Source organism: Peromyscus eremicus, chromosome 6, assembly GCF_949786415.1.
Source record: "Peromyscus eremicus chromosome 6, PerEre_H2_v1, whole genome shotgun sequence".
Classification (NCBI taxonomy): domain Eukaryota; kingdom Metazoa; phylum Chordata; class Mammalia; order Rodentia; family Cricetidae; genus Peromyscus; species Peromyscus eremicus.
This window is the reverse complement of record NC_081421.1, coordinates 59827973-59846967: the sequence shown is the minus strand read 5'-3', so window position 1 is coordinate 59846967 and position 18995 is coordinate 59827973. Positions and strand designations below refer to the sequence as shown.

At 47.7% G+C, this 18995-nt stretch overlaps 1 protein-coding gene across 1 annotated transcript in view; it reads right to left on the bottom strand.

Annotated features, from left to right (window-relative positions):
- Positions 1 to 1078: 1078 nt before the first annotated feature.
- Positions 1079 to 18995, bottom strand: part of Gatb (glutamyl-tRNA amidotransferase subunit B) — an 80073-nt gene continuing 62156 nt past the window's right edge. The window contains exons 11-13 of the mRNA XM_059265556.1: positions 15020 to 15098; positions 2812 to 2946; positions 1079 to 1503 (exon numbers count right to left, since the gene is read on the bottom strand). Coding sequence (XP_059121539.1) covers positions 1375 to 1503; positions 2812 to 2946; positions 15020 to 15098 — 343 coding nt within the window. The 3' untranslated portion in view covers positions 1079 to 1374. The remainder of the gene's footprint in view (positions 1504 to 2811; positions 2947 to 15019; positions 15099 to 18995) is intronic.

The window sequence follows — 18995 nt, the reverse complement described above, 5'->3', positions numbered from 1 at the left end:
GACCAAGCCAGAACCTTTGGTAAAAATGGAGTTTGTAAAAGTGAACCTTACTGTTCTCTATGAATTTGAATCTGAGCCCTCTGGCCACTGGAGCTCAGGCTTGCCGAGCCACAGGCTTGCCGAGCCACAGGTGTCCCCTCTCTCTCTTGTAGGGAGGTTAGCAGAAAGCCCTGCAACAGGCAGTCTTCGTCAGGGAACACAATGTGGGGCCCGGGGCTCCCTGGGGGAGGTAACGTTCTACAGGGCATCTCCTCCTGCTCGTCGGAAATAAACCACAGCATTGGTGTCCACTCTATCTCAGCTTTTGGCTGGGCAAGGAGCCACTGTCTGGTGGTGGAAGTGGGCTGTCTACTCTCCCCTATCCCTCAGCTGCCCCTGGAAGGATGGCCCCCAGCAATGATCTTACCAAGCTGGAGAATCTGGTCTAAGATGAGGGCCTCCAAGGTTTCCCCCACCCCCTTCACTGACAGTTTGACAGCTATTTCTAAAACACATTTGGAAAACTAGTCATTAGGAGTGTGCTGTGTCTGAGGGAGCAGGCACGTAAGAAACAAGGGGGTGCCCAGGACTCCAGAGAGGGATGGAGGCAATGGCCTTCCTCACCACCGTCAGCTGTACTTCAAGACAGTTAAAGGTCAACATTCTGACTTATTAGTTTATGATCTTATTATTGCCAGGTAAAACAAGTCAATGTTTCAGATCTTCTCTTTGATCTTTTTTTGGCCTAAAGCATTGTGTTGGGGAAGGGTGTACATCTCTGACGTGGACGTTAATTTTTATGGCTATTTTAGCATATATCTTATTCATTAAATTTATCTGAGACCGTCTGTGTCCCTTTACTCACTGGGAGCTGACCACACAGTAGAGCCTGTACTCATCAGCAAATGAGAGCGCCTACACCTTCCTTCCCACCCTCGATGAACAGTGTTTGTGTGACATGAGTTTGGGTGGTTGTTTTCTTCCTCATAAGCTCACTTGTAGGTCTTAATATACTGTATCCATAACATACTACATCCATATTGCCATCCCAGTCTGTCGGCCTTCAGTACCTGGCTCCGAGGAAGCATTCACCGGCATCTGCAGTTGAGACATAAGCTTTATTCTGTTTAGAATTCCTTCACAGTAGAACATGCTATTTCTTTAACCAGGGCTGGCATCATCACAGAACCGTTTCCAGACAGCGAGGCAGACCTCCAGCTGCTTCCCAGGTCATAGGGTCTCAGCGGACACATGTGTGAAATGTTACCTCCCAAGAGGTGTAGCTTGGCCAGGGACTGAGAGACACAAATTGTACCCACACAAACACCAGCGTTCACGGGCTCCTGTTCTCAGGGCCACAGTGTCCTCCCTCAGGTAGAAGGACCTCACCACATATCACAGTGACAGCTTCTTCTCCAATATTTCCTTTATCAGAGTTGGGTCTGCTCGGCTGAGGCTTGCTTTCCGGACCAACCCAATCAGCTTATTTATAGCTTTGGGGTTTCTTTTCTTCACATCCATCACCTGTAAAAACAAGTTAGGAGGTGAATTAGGAGACTCATACCAAGAATCTGCAAGCTTTCCACTGATTGCAAATTAAATTCAGGTCTTTCTTCCCTTCATGGAAGATGTAAAGTGAGGAAGGAGATGAGGGGGGTTAAATCGAGAGCTCTCTAGGCTCCTGTCAAAAGGGCCCTGGCTCCTCTGCTTCTGATTAGAACAAGGGAATGGTGATCACAAATGATTGCTGCGGGACCCAGAACACTCTCCTCTGGGGCTACAATGACACAGGGAGGAGCCTGAGTCAGTCAGCTCTGTGATGAGCATCGGGTATAATCAGGCAGGGGTGCCTCTCAAGTTCTCTAGTGCCATTGGACAGGCACCCCTGCTCCCTGCCAACAAGAGCTGCTCCTTAGAAAACAAACCTGCAGGATGGCAGCTCTCTCAGCGAGCACTGTGGCAGGGAGGGGGTGGTAAGGGCAGGAGGGACTGAGCGACATCAAATAACCACACACTGGCCTCTCTCTGCAAGTGTCCTGATTGGCAGTTAGTGTACTTGAGTGCCGCAGGATGAGTCTGAAACCAAGTGTGTCCTTATCAGTCACTGCAGATGGGGCAGGAAGATGGAGACTGCTGGGATGGGGTGGGCTCGTTTCCCCATCAAGGGCTCTTTACAGAGCCGTCAGCGTCCCTGCGCACTGATAGGCGGTGTGCATTATTCTGAAAGAGATACTAGTAATTTTTTCCCCACTGAAAATCTCTCTCTAGACAATATGATTAGACCTGGGGTGGGTTGGGAGGGGGAGACCTGCAACTTGGCATGGTTTTTCTCTCTCGTGCTATGCTAAGAACACAAAATGACTTGGTTTTCAGCCATGTTTCTGTCAAAGGATTTCTCTGTAATTTACAGATCATTTTCCTCTTGGTCTCATCCCTCCTCTCCCAGGCCACAGAACTGAAGCATCCCTGGTCTCTTCCCTGCTTGCAGCAGGTCCTCCTGACAACATGGAGGTGGCCACACAGAATGTAAATGACAACTCTGGGAGAGAGTGCCAGACCCCCCAAGTTAAAACCTGGGATTGGAGCCTTGACACTGCCCCTTTAACTCCACAGAGAGCAAACACTAGCGAACTTTCCTCACAGGACAAGAAGTGTGTTCTTCTTCTGATTTTGTCTCTTTGAGTTTCAAGTGCTGACACTAAAGTAGGGATGGATGGGCTGGGCCAGCCCTCAGGAGGGAGGGTCTGGGGTGGCAGCAGGAACTGTGGACAGATGTCAAGCTGACTCATTCCTGCTGCATAGGAAGACCTTGCTCCCATTGGAGATAGTCACCGCTTGGGGGTGTCCATCTATGGTGGCCTGGCAGAGCTGTTCCAGGGCCTCTCGATCCTGCATCAGCTCCAGCTGCTGTTCTGACACAATCTGGGCTGCTGTCTTCCCCTCGCCCTTCCACAGCTCCTCAAACACCTGCAGGTGGGGAAGGAGAGCGAAGGAGACACTCAGCACTTCTGCCACCTCTGTGTGCCTCTGGGGTGACGTGCACCACAGGGAAGGGACTGCAGATACACCTAGCACCTAGCTACATGGCCTGGCCCAGGGAGAAGCCACCATCCCTCCCATAACCTTCCCTGAGGCTGGGAACATCTCCCTTCAGCAAGCCCAAGTTTCTCCTGGGGTTGGCCCGCTCCTCTCTGCAGAGGATGAGGACTCCGTCCAGCCACGTGTATTCCCATTTGATGACTCAAGCCAGGCAACCTGTCCTCATGGAGGGCTGGTGCTGGATCTATCTTGAGTCCACTAAACTAATTGAGGAGGTGACATTTCCTAAGGGACAGACCACACAGGCAGCAGGAGGGAGCAGCTCCAGAGCATGCAGTCCAGAGCAGCCCGCTAGCAAGCAGGGCTGAGGGAGGCAGGAAAGTGACCTCAGAGAGAAGGTATAAAATAGAAAAGAACTAAAAACAAATCACAGCTCACAGGCTCCGGCCTCCCTTCGCTGGGTCCTGTTGGGAGAGCTGAGCCCACTCTGACCGGGATAAAACGCCAGTCCTCTGCTCATTTCCCTACTTAAGGAAGAACAACAGACCCCAGAGGAACGGAACTCGGGGAAAGGCCAACACTGTGGAAGGCCCTGCTGCTTGGGTTGGTTTCCTCATCCTTACATCCAAGGGAGGATGCAGGGCGTCTCAGCTTGGCTCCCGCCCTCAGCCTGCAGCCCTGACAGGAACATTCCCTGTCCGTGGTGCCTCTATGCAGCCCTCCCTCCAGGAAAGACTGGGCTGCAGTAACCAGCACTCATGACAACGCATAAATGGAGGAGGAGGAGGAGGAGGAGGAGGAGGAGGAGGAGGAGGAGGAGGAGGAGGAGGAGCTCTGGATGTCAGCAGGACGGCACTGCCCAGTGAGGGCAGAAAACAAGCCAGGAATCTGCATCGTGACTTGGGAGGCACCAAGCCTGTTTAGCTGGCCAGGCTCCGGTCCTAGAGGGTCAGGTGCCTCTGAGGTGAGTCCCACTGTGAGTGTTTCATGGGACCTCTATGGCCACCTCCGCCTAGTCCTGGTGGCCCAGGAAAAAACAGAAGAAACGTGAACCACAGGCCTTCAAATAACATAAGATGTTCAGTGAAAACATAGGACACAGATCCTCAAATCTAATTCATAAGAAAGCAACCCTGACCAGGAGGGAGCTGTGAGAGAGGTGGAAGGTGGTCAACTTCTCTGTGTTTGAGCTGAGCCAATCAGCCCAGAAAGGCGGCTCTGAATGTGCTGTATCTGGGTGGGAGGCTGCTCAGAGGCTTAATGAAGACTACAGGAGCTGGAGGCATGGCTCAGTGGTACAGAGCTTGCTGTGTAAGCATGGGGACCTGAGACTGGCCCAACCCTGGCAGGCAGAGGCAGGAGGATCTCTGCAGCCTGCGGCCAGCCAGTCTAGTCAGATTGGAAAGCTGCAGGTTCAGTGGGGTCCTTGTCTCAAAGACTCATGTAGAGAGCAATAGAGGAATGTGGGCCCAGCCCTCCTTATTACACAAGTACTTCTATTAATAAAAGCTAATGTCTGCCAGCTAGATTTATCATGACTTGGTGAAGTTAACCCCCATCCTTCAGGTCATCTGCACAGACTCCTAAAGAAGTCCCCCTAGCTCAGGCATCCAAACCCAGAAGAGAAGATGGTCCTTAAGCCCAGCTCGGGACAGATCCACCTGCAAGACCGTGTCACAGAGAACGTGCAGGGCAGCTATTCCCGGTAAGGAGGCAGAGCTGCTTAGCACACATGGAGAGGCACCCTCCCAGCTCCTCCCAGCCCGTCCTGAAGTCACTGGGCCACTCCTGGGCCAGGAAAGCACTTCTTGGGCCCAGGAACAGGCTGACAAAGGAGTCTTTCCTCGCCTGGGACCCAAGACTCAAATGCTGGTTGGAACTGCGCTAGGTGCTGGGGGCCACTTCACCGGATGGAAAGGAATGCCCTCTACGACAAGCACTCCTGAATGGTAGGTTGCTGCTCTGGGGACGGGCTAGCAGTACAGAGTCACATGGCTGAGTGGTTCCAGGAGCCTCTACCTCCGAGTTAGAAGCCACAGCTGCCCACTTCACATACCAGTGGCTCCGCAGCCCACACCCAGCTTTGGGCCTGATACAGCAGACTCCAGTTTCCAACCCTTTGCTCCTTCCTATTTAAGCAAGGGCTAGGAGCTCCTGGCTGGGGCCCAGCAAGAAGGAAACCACTGAGGGGCCTCGCCCTGCTGTCGTGGCCCTCTGGCCTCTCACATAATGGCCTCTGTGGCCCAGGCTCCCACTGCAGCATAATCCTCAGCGACTGTCTGTTCATCTCAGGAGATAAATAGCCACCAGCAGTAAGGGGAACACGAGCTGGGAAGCCCCAGGTGGGGCAGAAAGCCTATATCCTTGGGGACTGAATCTATACTCTTACTTGCTACCCCACCATGAAAGAAGGCATACAGGCCCCTCACCTGCCATTGCCTGCCCTAGGCTTTTGAGTCAGAATAGAAAGGAAAGGCCTATTCAAGAGAAATGTCATGGAAGGAGCCATGTCCCTACAGAGAAAGCCCCCCCCCCCACTCCCCTCCCCCGTCAAAGGCAACTGTAATGAGAGGCCATCCCTGTAGGAAGTGACCAACCCAACAGAAGCCCCTGAGGAGGCAGGGCAGACTGAGGTGTGCAGAGAATGTTAGCACCTAGAGAGAGACTTCAGTCACGTGACAGTGTCAGTACAAGGTGCATGGTAACATTTCTACATCTGAAAAGCTTCCGGTGTCTTCTCTCAAAGGCCCACTCCGGAGCACACGGAGGAGGTTGGTTAAATGGCACTGAGTGTGTTAAATGTGGCTTTCATCTCTACGGACCCCATCTGGCCTGGCCCCACCAGCAGCCTTAACTGGATAATGCTCAGGAGACCAGGGACCTTCCACTTTCATAAGCTACAAACATACCTGCCATCATCCCCTGAGCTGTAGGCCGGCCAGCAGTTGGGACATCGCCTGGGCCTCCTTGGACTATGTGCATGTTAGCTGTGGTGCTGATAGCTCTGGAGTCTGATGTGTCCCAGTTGGTCCTGTCCTTAGCAGGAGAGGTGATGGGACTGCCACCTGCCACTTCATACACAGACCTGGCTCCTGAAAGAGGACCGCAGGGTGCTTTTGTCCACAGTGGCCAGGAGGTTGTGCATTACGGCACACAACCTTCAGGTTTCTATTTCTGAAAACTAGGGCTGTTTCACAGTGGACACCTCTTCCTGCCCTGGCCCCGGAATGCGGAGGGACTAAGGCTGTAAGCCTCAAAAGCCCCACTGGACCACCTGGGAGGGGATGCAGTGACATGTGAAAGGGCACAACTAATTGGTAACAATGTCAGCAAGAGGCAGGAGGGGAGAGAGGGATTAATAACAAATGACAACACAAGGAGGAAGCTCTCTGGCGTTCAGGGCACTCTCAGGACAGGGTGAGTCTTTGTGCACATCTTTACCACCAGGCAGCCATGCAGGTAACTTCAGTCATACATGCAATCTCTTCCGGTGCTCTCAGCGGCAAAGCCAATCATCAACAGGACCAGAGACTCTTTGTTCAGCCAAGTTTCTAAAGCCTAAAGTATACTTTGTTGGACTCTTCTGTTAACATGTTAAAATTAATTACAACAGTTTTTATTTAAGAGACAATACAAAAATAAGATGCAAAAAGATGTTTAACACAATTAGTCATTAGAGAAGTCCATCTATCCAGTGAGATACTACTTCATATTCAGGAACATGACTAATAAAAATCATGTGTGCTGATGACGCCTTAATCCCTGCACTCAGGAGGCAGAGGCAGGAGGATCGCTGTGAGTTCGAGGACAGTATAGTCTACAGAGTGAGTTCCAGGCCATTGGAACTCTCTCCAGTGAGAAACCACAGGAGAACCTGCTGCAGCCCCTTAGCTGAAGCAATGGGGCCCTCACTGCGTTCTAAACCCTTACTCTTCCAGAGAAGTGGGGCTCTCGGCTCTCAAAGGCGCCTCTCTTGTAGCAGACAGAGACCACTGCGGAAAACCACAGCTGGTCAAGACACAATCACAGCTGATCTTGGGGTGTTCAGCCCCTACTGACACTGCTACAACACAACCCCCATTCCTGGGGCTCAGGGCCCAAAAGTCTGCTGTGAAACTGGATCTCCTAGAAACGACAGGGAGCCTCACCCATGGAACCCCAACACGGTGGCTGCGTAAACAAGACTGTAACAATGGCAACATTGGTAGACATGCTGTTGTGGAAGGGGAAGCTCACAGGTCCCTACCCCTAGAGAGGAGCTACAGACAGTTACAGACTTCGGAGAGGGAATCGGCTGTCAGCCAATACCAAGTCATCTCTGAAAACATATACACATAAGCAATTACTTTAAGGGACTCGGCAAGTTTTTGTTGGCTTGGTGTTTATTTATTTGTGTACACACACACACACACACACACACACACACACACACACACACACACACACACTATTTTCAAGACAGGGTTTCTCGGTGTAGCCCTGGCGTCCTGGAACTCGCTCTGTAGACCAGGCTGACCTTGAACTCAGAGATCCACCTACCTCTGCCTCCTGAATGCTGGGATTAAAGGCGTGCAACACCATGCCTGCCTGGCCTGTGTGTGTGTGTGTGTGTGTGTGTGTGTGTGTGTGTAGGCATGCACGCACGTTCATGTGCATATAAACAGCAGTAATAATTAAAGAAAAAAAGGCCATGAATTTGAGAGAGAGGCATGGGGATGATGGGAGGGTCTGGAGGGAGGAGAGAAGATGGGGAAAAGATAGATATATTTAATTTTTAAAACTTGCTAAAGTAAAAAGAGATCAAGTCCTGCCAAGAATTGTGGAGTACCTAGAACCTTCTACACGGCATGGAGAGTGCAAATAAGGAATGATGCAGCCACTTAGAATAACAGACAAGATAATCACACATTCCAGAGATGCCATTCCTGTATCTATACCCAAGAACTTGGAAAACATGCATATTAAAGGAGTTATACATGAATTTCAAAGCTGCATCATTCATAAAGTTGGAAATGACTGTCCATCAACTGACGCATAAAATGCAGTATACTTGTAGGATGGACTATTATTTAGCCATGAATATGAAGTGCTGAGGAGATGGCTCAATGGGTAGAGTGCTTGCTGTACAGGTGTGAGGACCCGAGTTCAAATCCCCACGACCTACACAAGGACAGGTGTAGTGCATGCATCTGTAAACGCAGTGTCCCTCAGTGAGATAGGAAGTGTCTACAGGAGAATTCCCAGAAGCTTGCCAGCAGCTTGCCTGGCCTACATGGAGAAAGAGAAGCCCTGTCTCAAACAAGGAAGAATCGAGAACTGACACCTGTTAATGCCCTCTGCCCTCCACATGCGTGCTTTGGAGTGCACATGTGCCAAACTCAACCAAACGTGCACTTCCACAGCATCACAGACATTTATTTACATGAGGGTAAAAGAGCGAGTACCCATGATGTCACAACACGCATGGACTTTTAAAACACTGTGAAGGAATCGGACCGAAGGGACCACATGTTGTATGAGTCTTTCTACACTAGAAGCCAACCACAGGCAAATCCAGAGACAGAGGACAGACTGGGAGAATGTAAAGGCAGGGAAGAACTGCAAGTTCCTTCCTGATGCAATGAAAGCTTCTAACTGCGTGAACAGAGTGAACGCCAGCAGGATTTTAAAGAGGCATGCACCACTCACTGAGAAGAGCTAAGGGACCATGGGCTCTGCATTTTGCAGTGAGAGACCATGGGAGAATGATGGAAACCAGAGGCCTGTAAGATAGAGCCATGAGATAACAGCATAGAGAGAAAATGCTGGCTGGCACCTGCTGCCTTGGCTGGACGCCAGGGGCGGGGCCTCTTCCCCTGCAGAGGAGAGGGCGAAGGGGAGAGTCTCAGCAAAGGTTAGTGGAGGTGTGGGCAATCCCAGCTCCTGGCAGGTGTGGAGGTGCGGGCAATCCTAGCTCCTGACAAGTTTCACAAACTCACAGGCTTCAGGCCTCTTGGAAGTGTCGCCCCAAATCTGCCCAGGTTCCTGGCTGTGGAGAAGGACTACACATCTTCTCCCTGCAGACCCTGGGGTGCTGTAGCTGTTGGAACACAGTCCAAGAATGGAGTCGTAGGAGAGGAATTCTGAGTGCTTGTGAGAAAACTCTAAGAAAGGAGGACAAGAGTCTTGGGAGCTCAGTTTCTTTAAAATACGGACTTGTCCTTGGAATGTGTTTGTGCTCCTCCCCGGTGAGCAGACAGGAAGGACTACTTCCGATTACTTATTACAACTGGCCATGGCTATTCGTTTATGTGCATCTATGGAAAGACCTGTTTCTGCCTTGTGCGGCTTGTCCTTGTGGTTCTGAACCTTCCTAATGCTGTGACCTTTTAATACAGTTGTGGTGACCCCCAACCATAAAATTATTTTCACTCCTACTTCATAACTGTAATTTTGCTACTGTTATGAATAGTAACGTAAATACCTGTGTTAGCTGACCCCTGTGAAACAGTCATTTCACCCCCAAAGGGGTCAGGACCCACAGGTTGAGAACCACTGCCATAGACATTCCACTGCCCTGGCCAAGCAGAGTGACGTAAAGCCACTGAATGTCTAAACAGCAGGGGACAAGTATGATGACACAGAGGAGAAAGGAAGGTACCACCCCCAAGCGCAGGGCAATCGAGTGTCTCACCAAGACCAGGGATGTGGCCAGGGGTGCCTACGGATTCATACCTGTGCCAGGTCTGATGGCAGTTACTCAGACATGTCTGCCACCCCCGTCAGCCGGGTCCTATACTGGCTCCTCTCAGGAACAGGGCAGGCAGCCTGATATGTGCTACCATGGGTGTTTCAGCTGAGTTCTGGGGAGATGAGTCCTGGCTGTCACCTCATCCTTGGCCACACAGTAAAGGGAGCATCTGAGGGGAGTTCTGCCCAGCTCAGGCTGGGTGGGGTTTCCTTTTCTTTTCAGCACTGAAAGAGTTGGGGCAAGAAAAGCTCCAGCCATTGCCTTAACTCTCTGGATACATGGCCAGTCCCCACCCCCAAGATCTTCCTTCTGGGTGGGTATCACCTCAGTAGCTGCCATTATACCCAAATGTGACTGCTGGCCACTAGGACCTGTCTAACTGTGACTGCTGTTAGGAATGACTGTGAGTGCTACAGTGGGTGTGCATGTGTGTGCAAAGGCATGTGTGTGTGTGGGGGGGCATGCACACATGCATACTGTTCCTGTCCTCACCTTTCCCTGTCAAGTACCTGTCTAAACTCCTGTCTACTCAGAAGACAGGTGTTCCAGGCCCTGACTACTGCTGGTTCTACCAATGCTACACGCCCTTACACTAAGATCCAATATGGACAGAGTCTGAGGAAACCCCCGTACCTGATAGGACAACAACTTCCAAATGTAGCAGTAGCCACACAGCACCCAACACTGTGCTGTCTATGCCACACCTACTTGAACTGCTACTGGATGATTTAAAAGAAGTGTCTTGGTGAGAATACAAATGAACAGTTAAATGAAACTAGGAAGGGCATGTGCGACAGGAATGAGAAATTCATCAGAGATGGAGATCTGGAAAACGAATAGAAATGCTGGAAATGAAGAGTTCATTAAGTCAAATAAAACTTCAGCCAACTGTCTGCAGCAGAGCAGATTAAATGAAATAAAGAGTAACCAAGCTTCAAGACGGGTGTTGTGAACTATCACAGTCCAACAGGAAAGGAAACAGGAAAAAGCAGCATTCAAGCTCCCGGGGACTCCACTAAACAACCTGGCTATGCAGATCTGAGGGAGGAAGCAAAGGCTCAGAGCACAGGAAAGCTGTGGGGTGAAGCGATGGCAGAGGAGGCCACAGCCCTATACAGATGTGACCAGAAAACATCTTCACCAGTGTTCTAATCAAGCTGTCAAAAGGACAAGAAAGGACTGACTTAAAAGCAACACTGTTAGAATTACAGCAGATTTCTTCTTGGAAACCTTATAGGTCAGGATAAAGCAGAATGGATAACTCCAAGTTCTTAAAAAAAAAAAAAAGCCAAACAAGATTATTATGCTCAGCACAGTTGTCCTTCAAAATGAAGGACAAATAAAGACCCCGTATGACAAGCAAAAATCAACCAACACTATGAGGGATGCTTGAGGATAGAATTAAGTGTCCAGAAGTGAAAGACCGCTACCATCATGCTATGTGATCATTAGCAGAGTAGATGTACATACAAAAGAGAAATAGAAAAGAATCCAATATTATCAATACAGCAAACAAACATAAAGATGAACAGAGGAAAAATAAAGAATATTTATCTGCAAGAAAATCAACAGAATGGAAGGTATAAATTCATACTTTTCAATAATAATATTGAATACAAGTAAGCTAAATTCTTCAATTAATATATACAGATTGGTTGAATGAATTAAACTCAAGACCCAACAAAAGCTGACAACATGAAACTCATTTCACAATGAAGATCATACAGATACTAAAAATGAAAGGATGGGAAATGGTATTTCAAGCAAATGGGTTAGAACAAAAATCATAGGGAGGGACAATAAAGGTCATAACAATCATTAAGGGTTCATTTCATCAAAAATGATCAACAGTTATAAATCAATATGCACCCAATATTGTGACATCCAGTTACAGAAAACAAAAACTACTAGGTCTAAAATGAGAGACAAGTTCCAGTGTAGCCATGGAGATTTGAATTCTCCACTCCTATCGGTGGACAGATCACCCAGGAGCAGTCTCAAATTCAGAGTTAAAGTATATTACAGACGAGTGGACTTAACAGAAATCAACATAACATTTGATTCAATAGCCACAGAATACAAATTCTTTCCCTTAGTGTGTAAAACTTTCTTTACAATGGACAAAGTTGTAACAAACTCAAGGTTAGGCTGTAGGGTGCTGGTAGAGTGCTCACCCAGTGGGCACAAGGCCCTGGGTTCTGTCTCTAGCATGGAATACTCCCCACCCATACTTAGGAGCTAGAGGTGTAACTCAGGGTACAGTTCAACCCTAATACCCCAAAACAAACACAAAAACCAGAAAGCAAGTTTAAAAGCTGAAATCATATCTTCTGTATTTTCTGATCACAACCTAATGAAACTAGAAGTCAATAACAAGTCAACTTTAGAAGTTACACAAGTAGGTGGAAACTGAAGACACACTTTTGAACAAATAGTGGGTCACTGGGGAAGTCAGAAAGGAAATGGACAATTTTCCTTCAAATAGTGAAAATGCAAACAAAACAAAACAAAAAACCAACATTCCAAGACCTGCGATCTAAGGCAAAAGCTATATTAAGAGGGAGGTCTTTAGGGCATGCACTAAAAAAGGAAAAAATTTAAAAAGGCTTTTTTTCTTTTGCGCACGTGTAGTGTGTGTGTGTGTGTGTGTGTGTGTGTGTGTGTGTGTGTGTGTGTGTGTGTGTTTTCACACACATATGGATGCACATCTGTGTTTGGTATGTGATGTAAGTGTCTTTCTGAATTGTTCTCCATCTGATCTCTCACTTGAATCCAGAACCCAAGTTTACTATTGAGCTTGCTCCAGGAATACCCAGTCTCCACCTTCCAAACACTGAGGTGGGCTACCATGCCTGTCCATGAGTGCTAGAGATCGGAATTCTGGTCGCACACAGAGTCATCTTCCCAGTCCCCCAACCCCCAACCAGTGATATAGCTTAAGGATTTAGAAAAACAAGAACAAACCAAACCAACTAGTAAAGAAAGGAAATAAGAGGACCGGAGCAGAGAGAGTGGAAAAGACAACACAAAGGAAGTGAGGTGGTTCTTTGAGGAGATAAAACTGACAAGTCTTTAGCTAGACTAACAAGACAAGACCTAAAGTTAAAAAACAAAAACATGAAGCCATGTGGCTGGCACACAGCTATAAATCCCAGCACCCTGGGAGTGTAGACAGCAGGACAGCATGTCTGTTGACAGCCTGAACTACACAGAAAAACCATCTCCAACAAACATGAGAAAGGAGACATTACCACCTATACCATAGCAATACAAATTATTAGGGATTATTTTGAAAAATTTATATTAACACATTGGAAAATACTTCCTAAGTAAAAAATATCAGCAAACTATACATTTAATGAAAACAAACTTAATTACAGTACAGCCTCTTCCTTTTGAAGTCTTCAGCTCTCTGAGTGTCTGTCTGGCCGCCTCCGGCCCCACCTCCCTTTTCTGATTCCTTGTACATACACATGGTTAGCGTCTGAGATTGATGTTCACCCAACAGCAATGACGATTACATTCAGGGTAGCATTTGAGAATCTATATGTTTAATGTATCACTGAAGGGTTCTGTCTGTCTCTCTGTCAGTCAGTCAGCCAGCTGAAAGCAGGGTCTTCTTAGGTAGTCCGGCCTGGCTGTGAACTCACTATGTAGTTCAGGCTAACTTCGAACTCTGGATCACTCTGCCTTAGTCTCCTGAGTATTGGCATTACAGGCTTATACCACCATGACTGGCTACTTAAATCCTTTACGGTCAATAAACATAATATTCATTACTTATGCTCAGAAAAATCAAAGAGTAGAAAATATAAGACAAAGTCCCCAAGGCCTTGAGCCGTGAGGGAGATTCCCCTAGCAGCACACACTACACACTGCAGGTCAGGTATATAGAGGTTTTTCGAGACAGGGTTTCTCTGTGTAGCTTTGCGCCTTTCCTGGAACTCACTCTGTAGTCCAGGCTGGCCTCGAACTCACAGAGATCCGCCTGCCTCTGCCTCCCAAGTGCTGGGATTAAAGGCGTGCGCCACCACCGCCCGGCTAGGTTTATATTTTCATTTCATGGCCTCACAGAAGTCAGGGTTCACCTGCTCCTTTAGACATGCTGGACGTTTGACAAAATGCAAACGTGTCTCTGTCTGTGGCTGAAGGCAGCTGCCAGCATCTTCCAGCCTTTCCATTTCTCCCCACTGGAACAATCTCACTCAGTACACTTGGTTTGTGTCTGTCTGTGTGTGTGGGCGGGGGCAGGGTGGATAGGAAGGACAAGGGGAGGGTTTTTCCTTCTTTCATTTCAAACGCTACAACTCACCTGCTCTTGCGTGTAGACACAGTGTTTCTGCCCCCAAGCCATCTACTCTTTCCCCCACTGCCGAGCACTGTCATAAACATTTGTAATTCTCTGACATGCACGGAAGGCAAAGCCTCTCCTAAGTGCTGGGTCCCTGTCTTTGACAGCCTCACACGAGGCCGCTCACAGAACCTTCTCCAGCTCCTGTCTCCAGGTTCACAGCAGAGAGCTTGGAGTATGCCAGTGGTGTCTCATAATTAACCAAAAGCAGCTGCTTCCCCACGCCTCACTTTGTAACCTGCCACTACTGTCGGAGTATATAAATATTAAATGCAAAAGGCACCATTAAAATAACATTAGGTTTCGGCTGCAGCACTGACAGCTGCACCCGCCGTCTCTGAAGTTGAGAGGAGGCAGCCCCTAGGTGTTCTGGGTCCTCATCTGCAGAGCTTTCTGAAATCTAGGAATCACTCACCCACCTAGCCCTGTTAGTGGAGGTGGTTGGGAGGCGGATGCTTGGCATATTCTCCTTTCCCGTATCTCCACATCTAGGTGCGCATGGAAAGTATCATCTCCCGGGCATGGAGCAGACTGACCCCAGCTCCTGACTGAGGACCAACTCTCAAAGGGCAGGTCTGTGACAGGACAGAGGCAGCCTTGGAACTGCCTGTGAGGACAGGAGAGGGGCAGGTGGACAAGGCCAAGCTGTGGCTTCCTGGCCTCGACACTGGGGAGGCTACCTGGGAAGCAGCGTTTGGGGTGGACACTCAAGGAAAAGCCAGGCAACAGCAAGTTCTCCCAGGAAGCTAAAACCAGAAGCCAAATCCCTCTGCTGACTCCTGGTGCCGCACTTTGCTGGCTTCCTACCTTCGCCAAGTGAAATCCTCCAGTGTTCAAACTGACGGGCACTTAATACTTCAGTCATGAACATTAACTGGGATTGTGGAGCGATGGGAAGTCTTCTGGGAATGTGCACATACCTGTTTAGCTGCTGATGAAGAAATGGCTTGGCTGTCCAGGAGGTCAAGGAGCTCGGCGAGCGCAGCAGGTGTGACAGGACTAGCGGCCCCAGAAAAGAGGAAAAGTCAACATCTTACATCAGCAGGGCCCACTGGCTACCGGAATCCAAACGTTCACTCTTGTAGGTTTAAATAATCAACCATACCCAAGGATGAAAAAATAGGCTAGCTGGGCTCTATTATTTTGTATTTTAGGAGAACAAGTTTTTGTACTGGTGTGCTTTTTAAAAGTTTTTATTTTACCACCCAACAATAACAGCTGTTTGATGGCAGGTATAGCAAAAGGCAACTGCTCAATGTAATTAGTTCAAAAAAGGAAGTAACTGCAAAATTCATGAACCACAAAGGGGCAAAAAATCCAGTAATTAAATATTTCAGGCTGAAAGATCAGCCTGAAAAATTACTTCACACAAAATAGCTAATAAAGCCACTTTCCTGAGTGTTTTTATGCAAATATAAATTTCTTTTCATTGGAAGGAATTTTTCCATAAGGGAAATGCAATGTTTACCTCATAGGCCTTTTATATACAATGTCCTTGTACAATCTGCAGATTCTTAATGGCTTTCTCAACACAGATGGGCCTAGAAACTCACAATTTCTCTACTTATATGATGTGACTTATTGGAGGATGTAGCAGGAAACTTCAAAGTTCTTATTAATAAAATCAAACCCGGGGCCAGTTATTGGGGTGAAATGCTGGATGGTCAGAGAGACAGAACAAGCCACAGCTAACCTCACCTGGCCAACTTCTCAGCTGATCTTGTTTCCTCAGACTGGAAGCCTCTGTGTCTTCATCCCAATGGCTCTCAGCTGAACTGTGCTGCTAGAAGCCTGAAAGCTTAACTAGCCAAATGCTTCTAGTTTCTGGTCCTCACACCTTATAAACCTTTCTGCCTTCTACCACCACTCCCTGGGATTAAAGGCTCACTTTCTGGGATTAAAGGCGTGAGTCGCCATGCTTGGCTGTATCCTTGAACAGATGGATTTCTGCCTCTGGAATGCTAGGATTAAAGGTGTGTGCTAACATTTTCTAGCCTAAGTATCTTGTGGCTTTTCTGTTCCCTGACCCCAGATAAGTTTATTAGGGTACACGATATTTTGGGGAACACAATACCACCACAGGAGGACACTCTGACAGAAAGTTCGGGGAAAATGAACACTGTGTTACTAACTCACACTCAGAGAAGAGTGGGATAGGTAAGCACTCGGATTGCTGAGAAGACAGTCATAGAGCACATCTTTACAAATACACATCTAGCCACCTCTAAATATCCACAGTAACTAGGGTAATGAAATGACTATCTGAAGTCATCACGGGACTAGTTAAAATAGGAACCGTTTATAAATAGCACCTAAGTGTGTCAGTATAAAAGGACTCTGAAGCACTGGAGCACTTGAAACACCTTCTGTACAAGTCTTGGCTCCTGTCACTCACTAGTCATTTCTTTAGAAACTTTTGGGTAACGAGCAGGGAACTATAGCTTATCCTCAGTGGCAGTTTCCATGAACTCCAAACCAACAGTGTTCACGGTCACCACGTTCTAATTCAAGTCCCTTACCTAGGGTTGTTCATTTAGTCTAGGGAGGTCCATCATCCTTAAACTACTGTTTACTCCAAAGTACGGAAAAAGGGTAATTCCAAATGGAAGTTAGGTTTGGAGACTATCTAGTGTTACCACACTCCTACTCAGAAGTCTAAGAACTATCCTGTTAAAGCCTATGGGGCAGAAGGCTGCAAAGTAAACACTCATCTTTTCTAACCTCCCATCTTTACTGGCAAGAAATAAGAATCAGTTTATTTTCAAAATGTAGGTTGCTTGGATGTTCTAAAATCCATAAACTACAATCACCACTTATAGTGTAGACCATATACAGAACCCATAACAAACACTGAGGGTGCACTAGGCTTTTGGAACATGAAGAGAGGTCCCCATTCTCAATGATCACCATGGTCCATTGGATCTGCTGCTACAGGCTACCATAGGTAGGGTGGCTCATAGACAGAAACATTATTCTTCCCATTCTCCAGGCTGGAAATTAGAGATCAAAGTGCCACAGAGCCTGTAGTTAGTGAGTTCCTGCTTCCTGTTCCTGGTACCTTCTTGCTGTGTCCTCACAAGAGTTAAAGGGTAAGCTAGCTCTCTAAGACCCATAGAAAAGCACTAATCTTATTCCACAATGCTCGACATCCCAGACTCCATTTCCTAAGACCACAATCTATGACTCTGGAACACACACAACAATTCATACCATGATGCTATGAAAGATGTGAAGTAGAGAGGGACAGAGAAAGAATGTAAGATCACATAAGAAGGAAGTACTCTGCCTTACAGAAATTCATCACATGACCTTAATTGATTAGTTTGCTTATAAATTTTCTCTATAGATTTCTCGAGTGATCTAACAGCAGATGGGATTTCTCAGTCACATTTTTGTTCTCACAACACACTGATGCATAGTAGGCCAATAGTTCCTGTGTCTTGGGACTTGCTTGGACAATTGACACACTACACAAACAGTTGCTCTTTGGTACCTAAGGGTCTGGTATTCAGAATACACTATCCCACGGATACTAAAGCCTGTGGATGCTCATGTCCTTTGTACATGGTGGTATAATCATTTAGAACCTACGCACTCCCTTCCCTATGCCTTAATTTCTTGATTACCCACATAATATGATATGGACGGTTTGTAAACAGTTGTTACACTGGGTTGTTTAGGAAATACTGGTAAGAAAAAAGTCTGTACATATTCATTACTGTTGTAATTTTTCAAAGGTATTTCCAATCTGTAGTTGGTTGAATCCCAGATATGGGAGGCTGACTGCAAATTGCAGCTATGCCAGGGATAAACTTGTGAGACCATGACAAAGATCAGTAGCTGTCATACTGATCCTGAGAGACACCCTTCATCAGTTAAATAAATAAACCATCAGAATTCAGACTCGGTGGTGGCAGCAGCATAGCCTACTAATTTGCTGCTGTCAGATAATCTTGGATTCTGGACAGCTAATGTGTCTCCATGAAAGAAGAATCTGACACCTCAAGGTTAAGCTTCCTGTACTCGACTCTCGTCGATTCTGAACAGGGTATCTCGGAAAGAGTGGAATGGGATCATTCAGTCCCCTACAGCTCTTTTAGGATCACAGCTCCAGCTCCAGCTTGGATCCCAAGAGCAGACCCCCTGACACTACGCTCCACCCCCAGGAAATGGCGGCCCATCTCAGTCCTACACTTACCTCAGCCCCATATCCCTCTTCTCTTGTGCTAAAGCAAGACTCAAAAGGCTCCTGGAAGAAGATGCAGAGGCCTGGACTGCCAAGTGGCACATGCTGTTCACTGATCCTTTTGTTCTCTTATTTTCTGGGGCCCCACGTGGCACCCCACTCCTAACTATTCTCCAGGCTCTCGTTCTCTGGACATGCCCTTAGCTATTTCCTAAGAGCTTCGGCTGAGAGGTGCAGTGCTTTCCAGATGCTCTCCTTTTCCCATGGCATCTAACCACTCCTCACCTGCCCTGCACCCAGAACCTCCCCCACATCCTCCTGGGATGCTCAGCTCCCTTGTCATGCAGCTAATTTAATCCTGTCCCTTGTACATGCTCAGACCTTCCTTACTGGGAAACATGCTAACTGATCCTGCAGCTACTTGCCCTGCTTGGCTTAGTACCTTCTGCCAGTAAATAAAGGACTGAATGAATGAGTAAATCGACATTTGTTACCACTGGCCCTCTGGGAGCACATGTATTGGGATTACACCCTACCCTCTAGAGAAGCTCTCCTCTGAAAAACCACACGCTCACCAGCTGCTGAGCACCAGCTTTCCCTCCTCATGTACCCTGTACCCTGACTCGAGAGGAGCCCTTCTCCAGGGCTGTCACTTCTGTTCTGGATCCTCTTTCTACCTGCTTCATTACGGGCTTCCAGAGAGGCCAGAA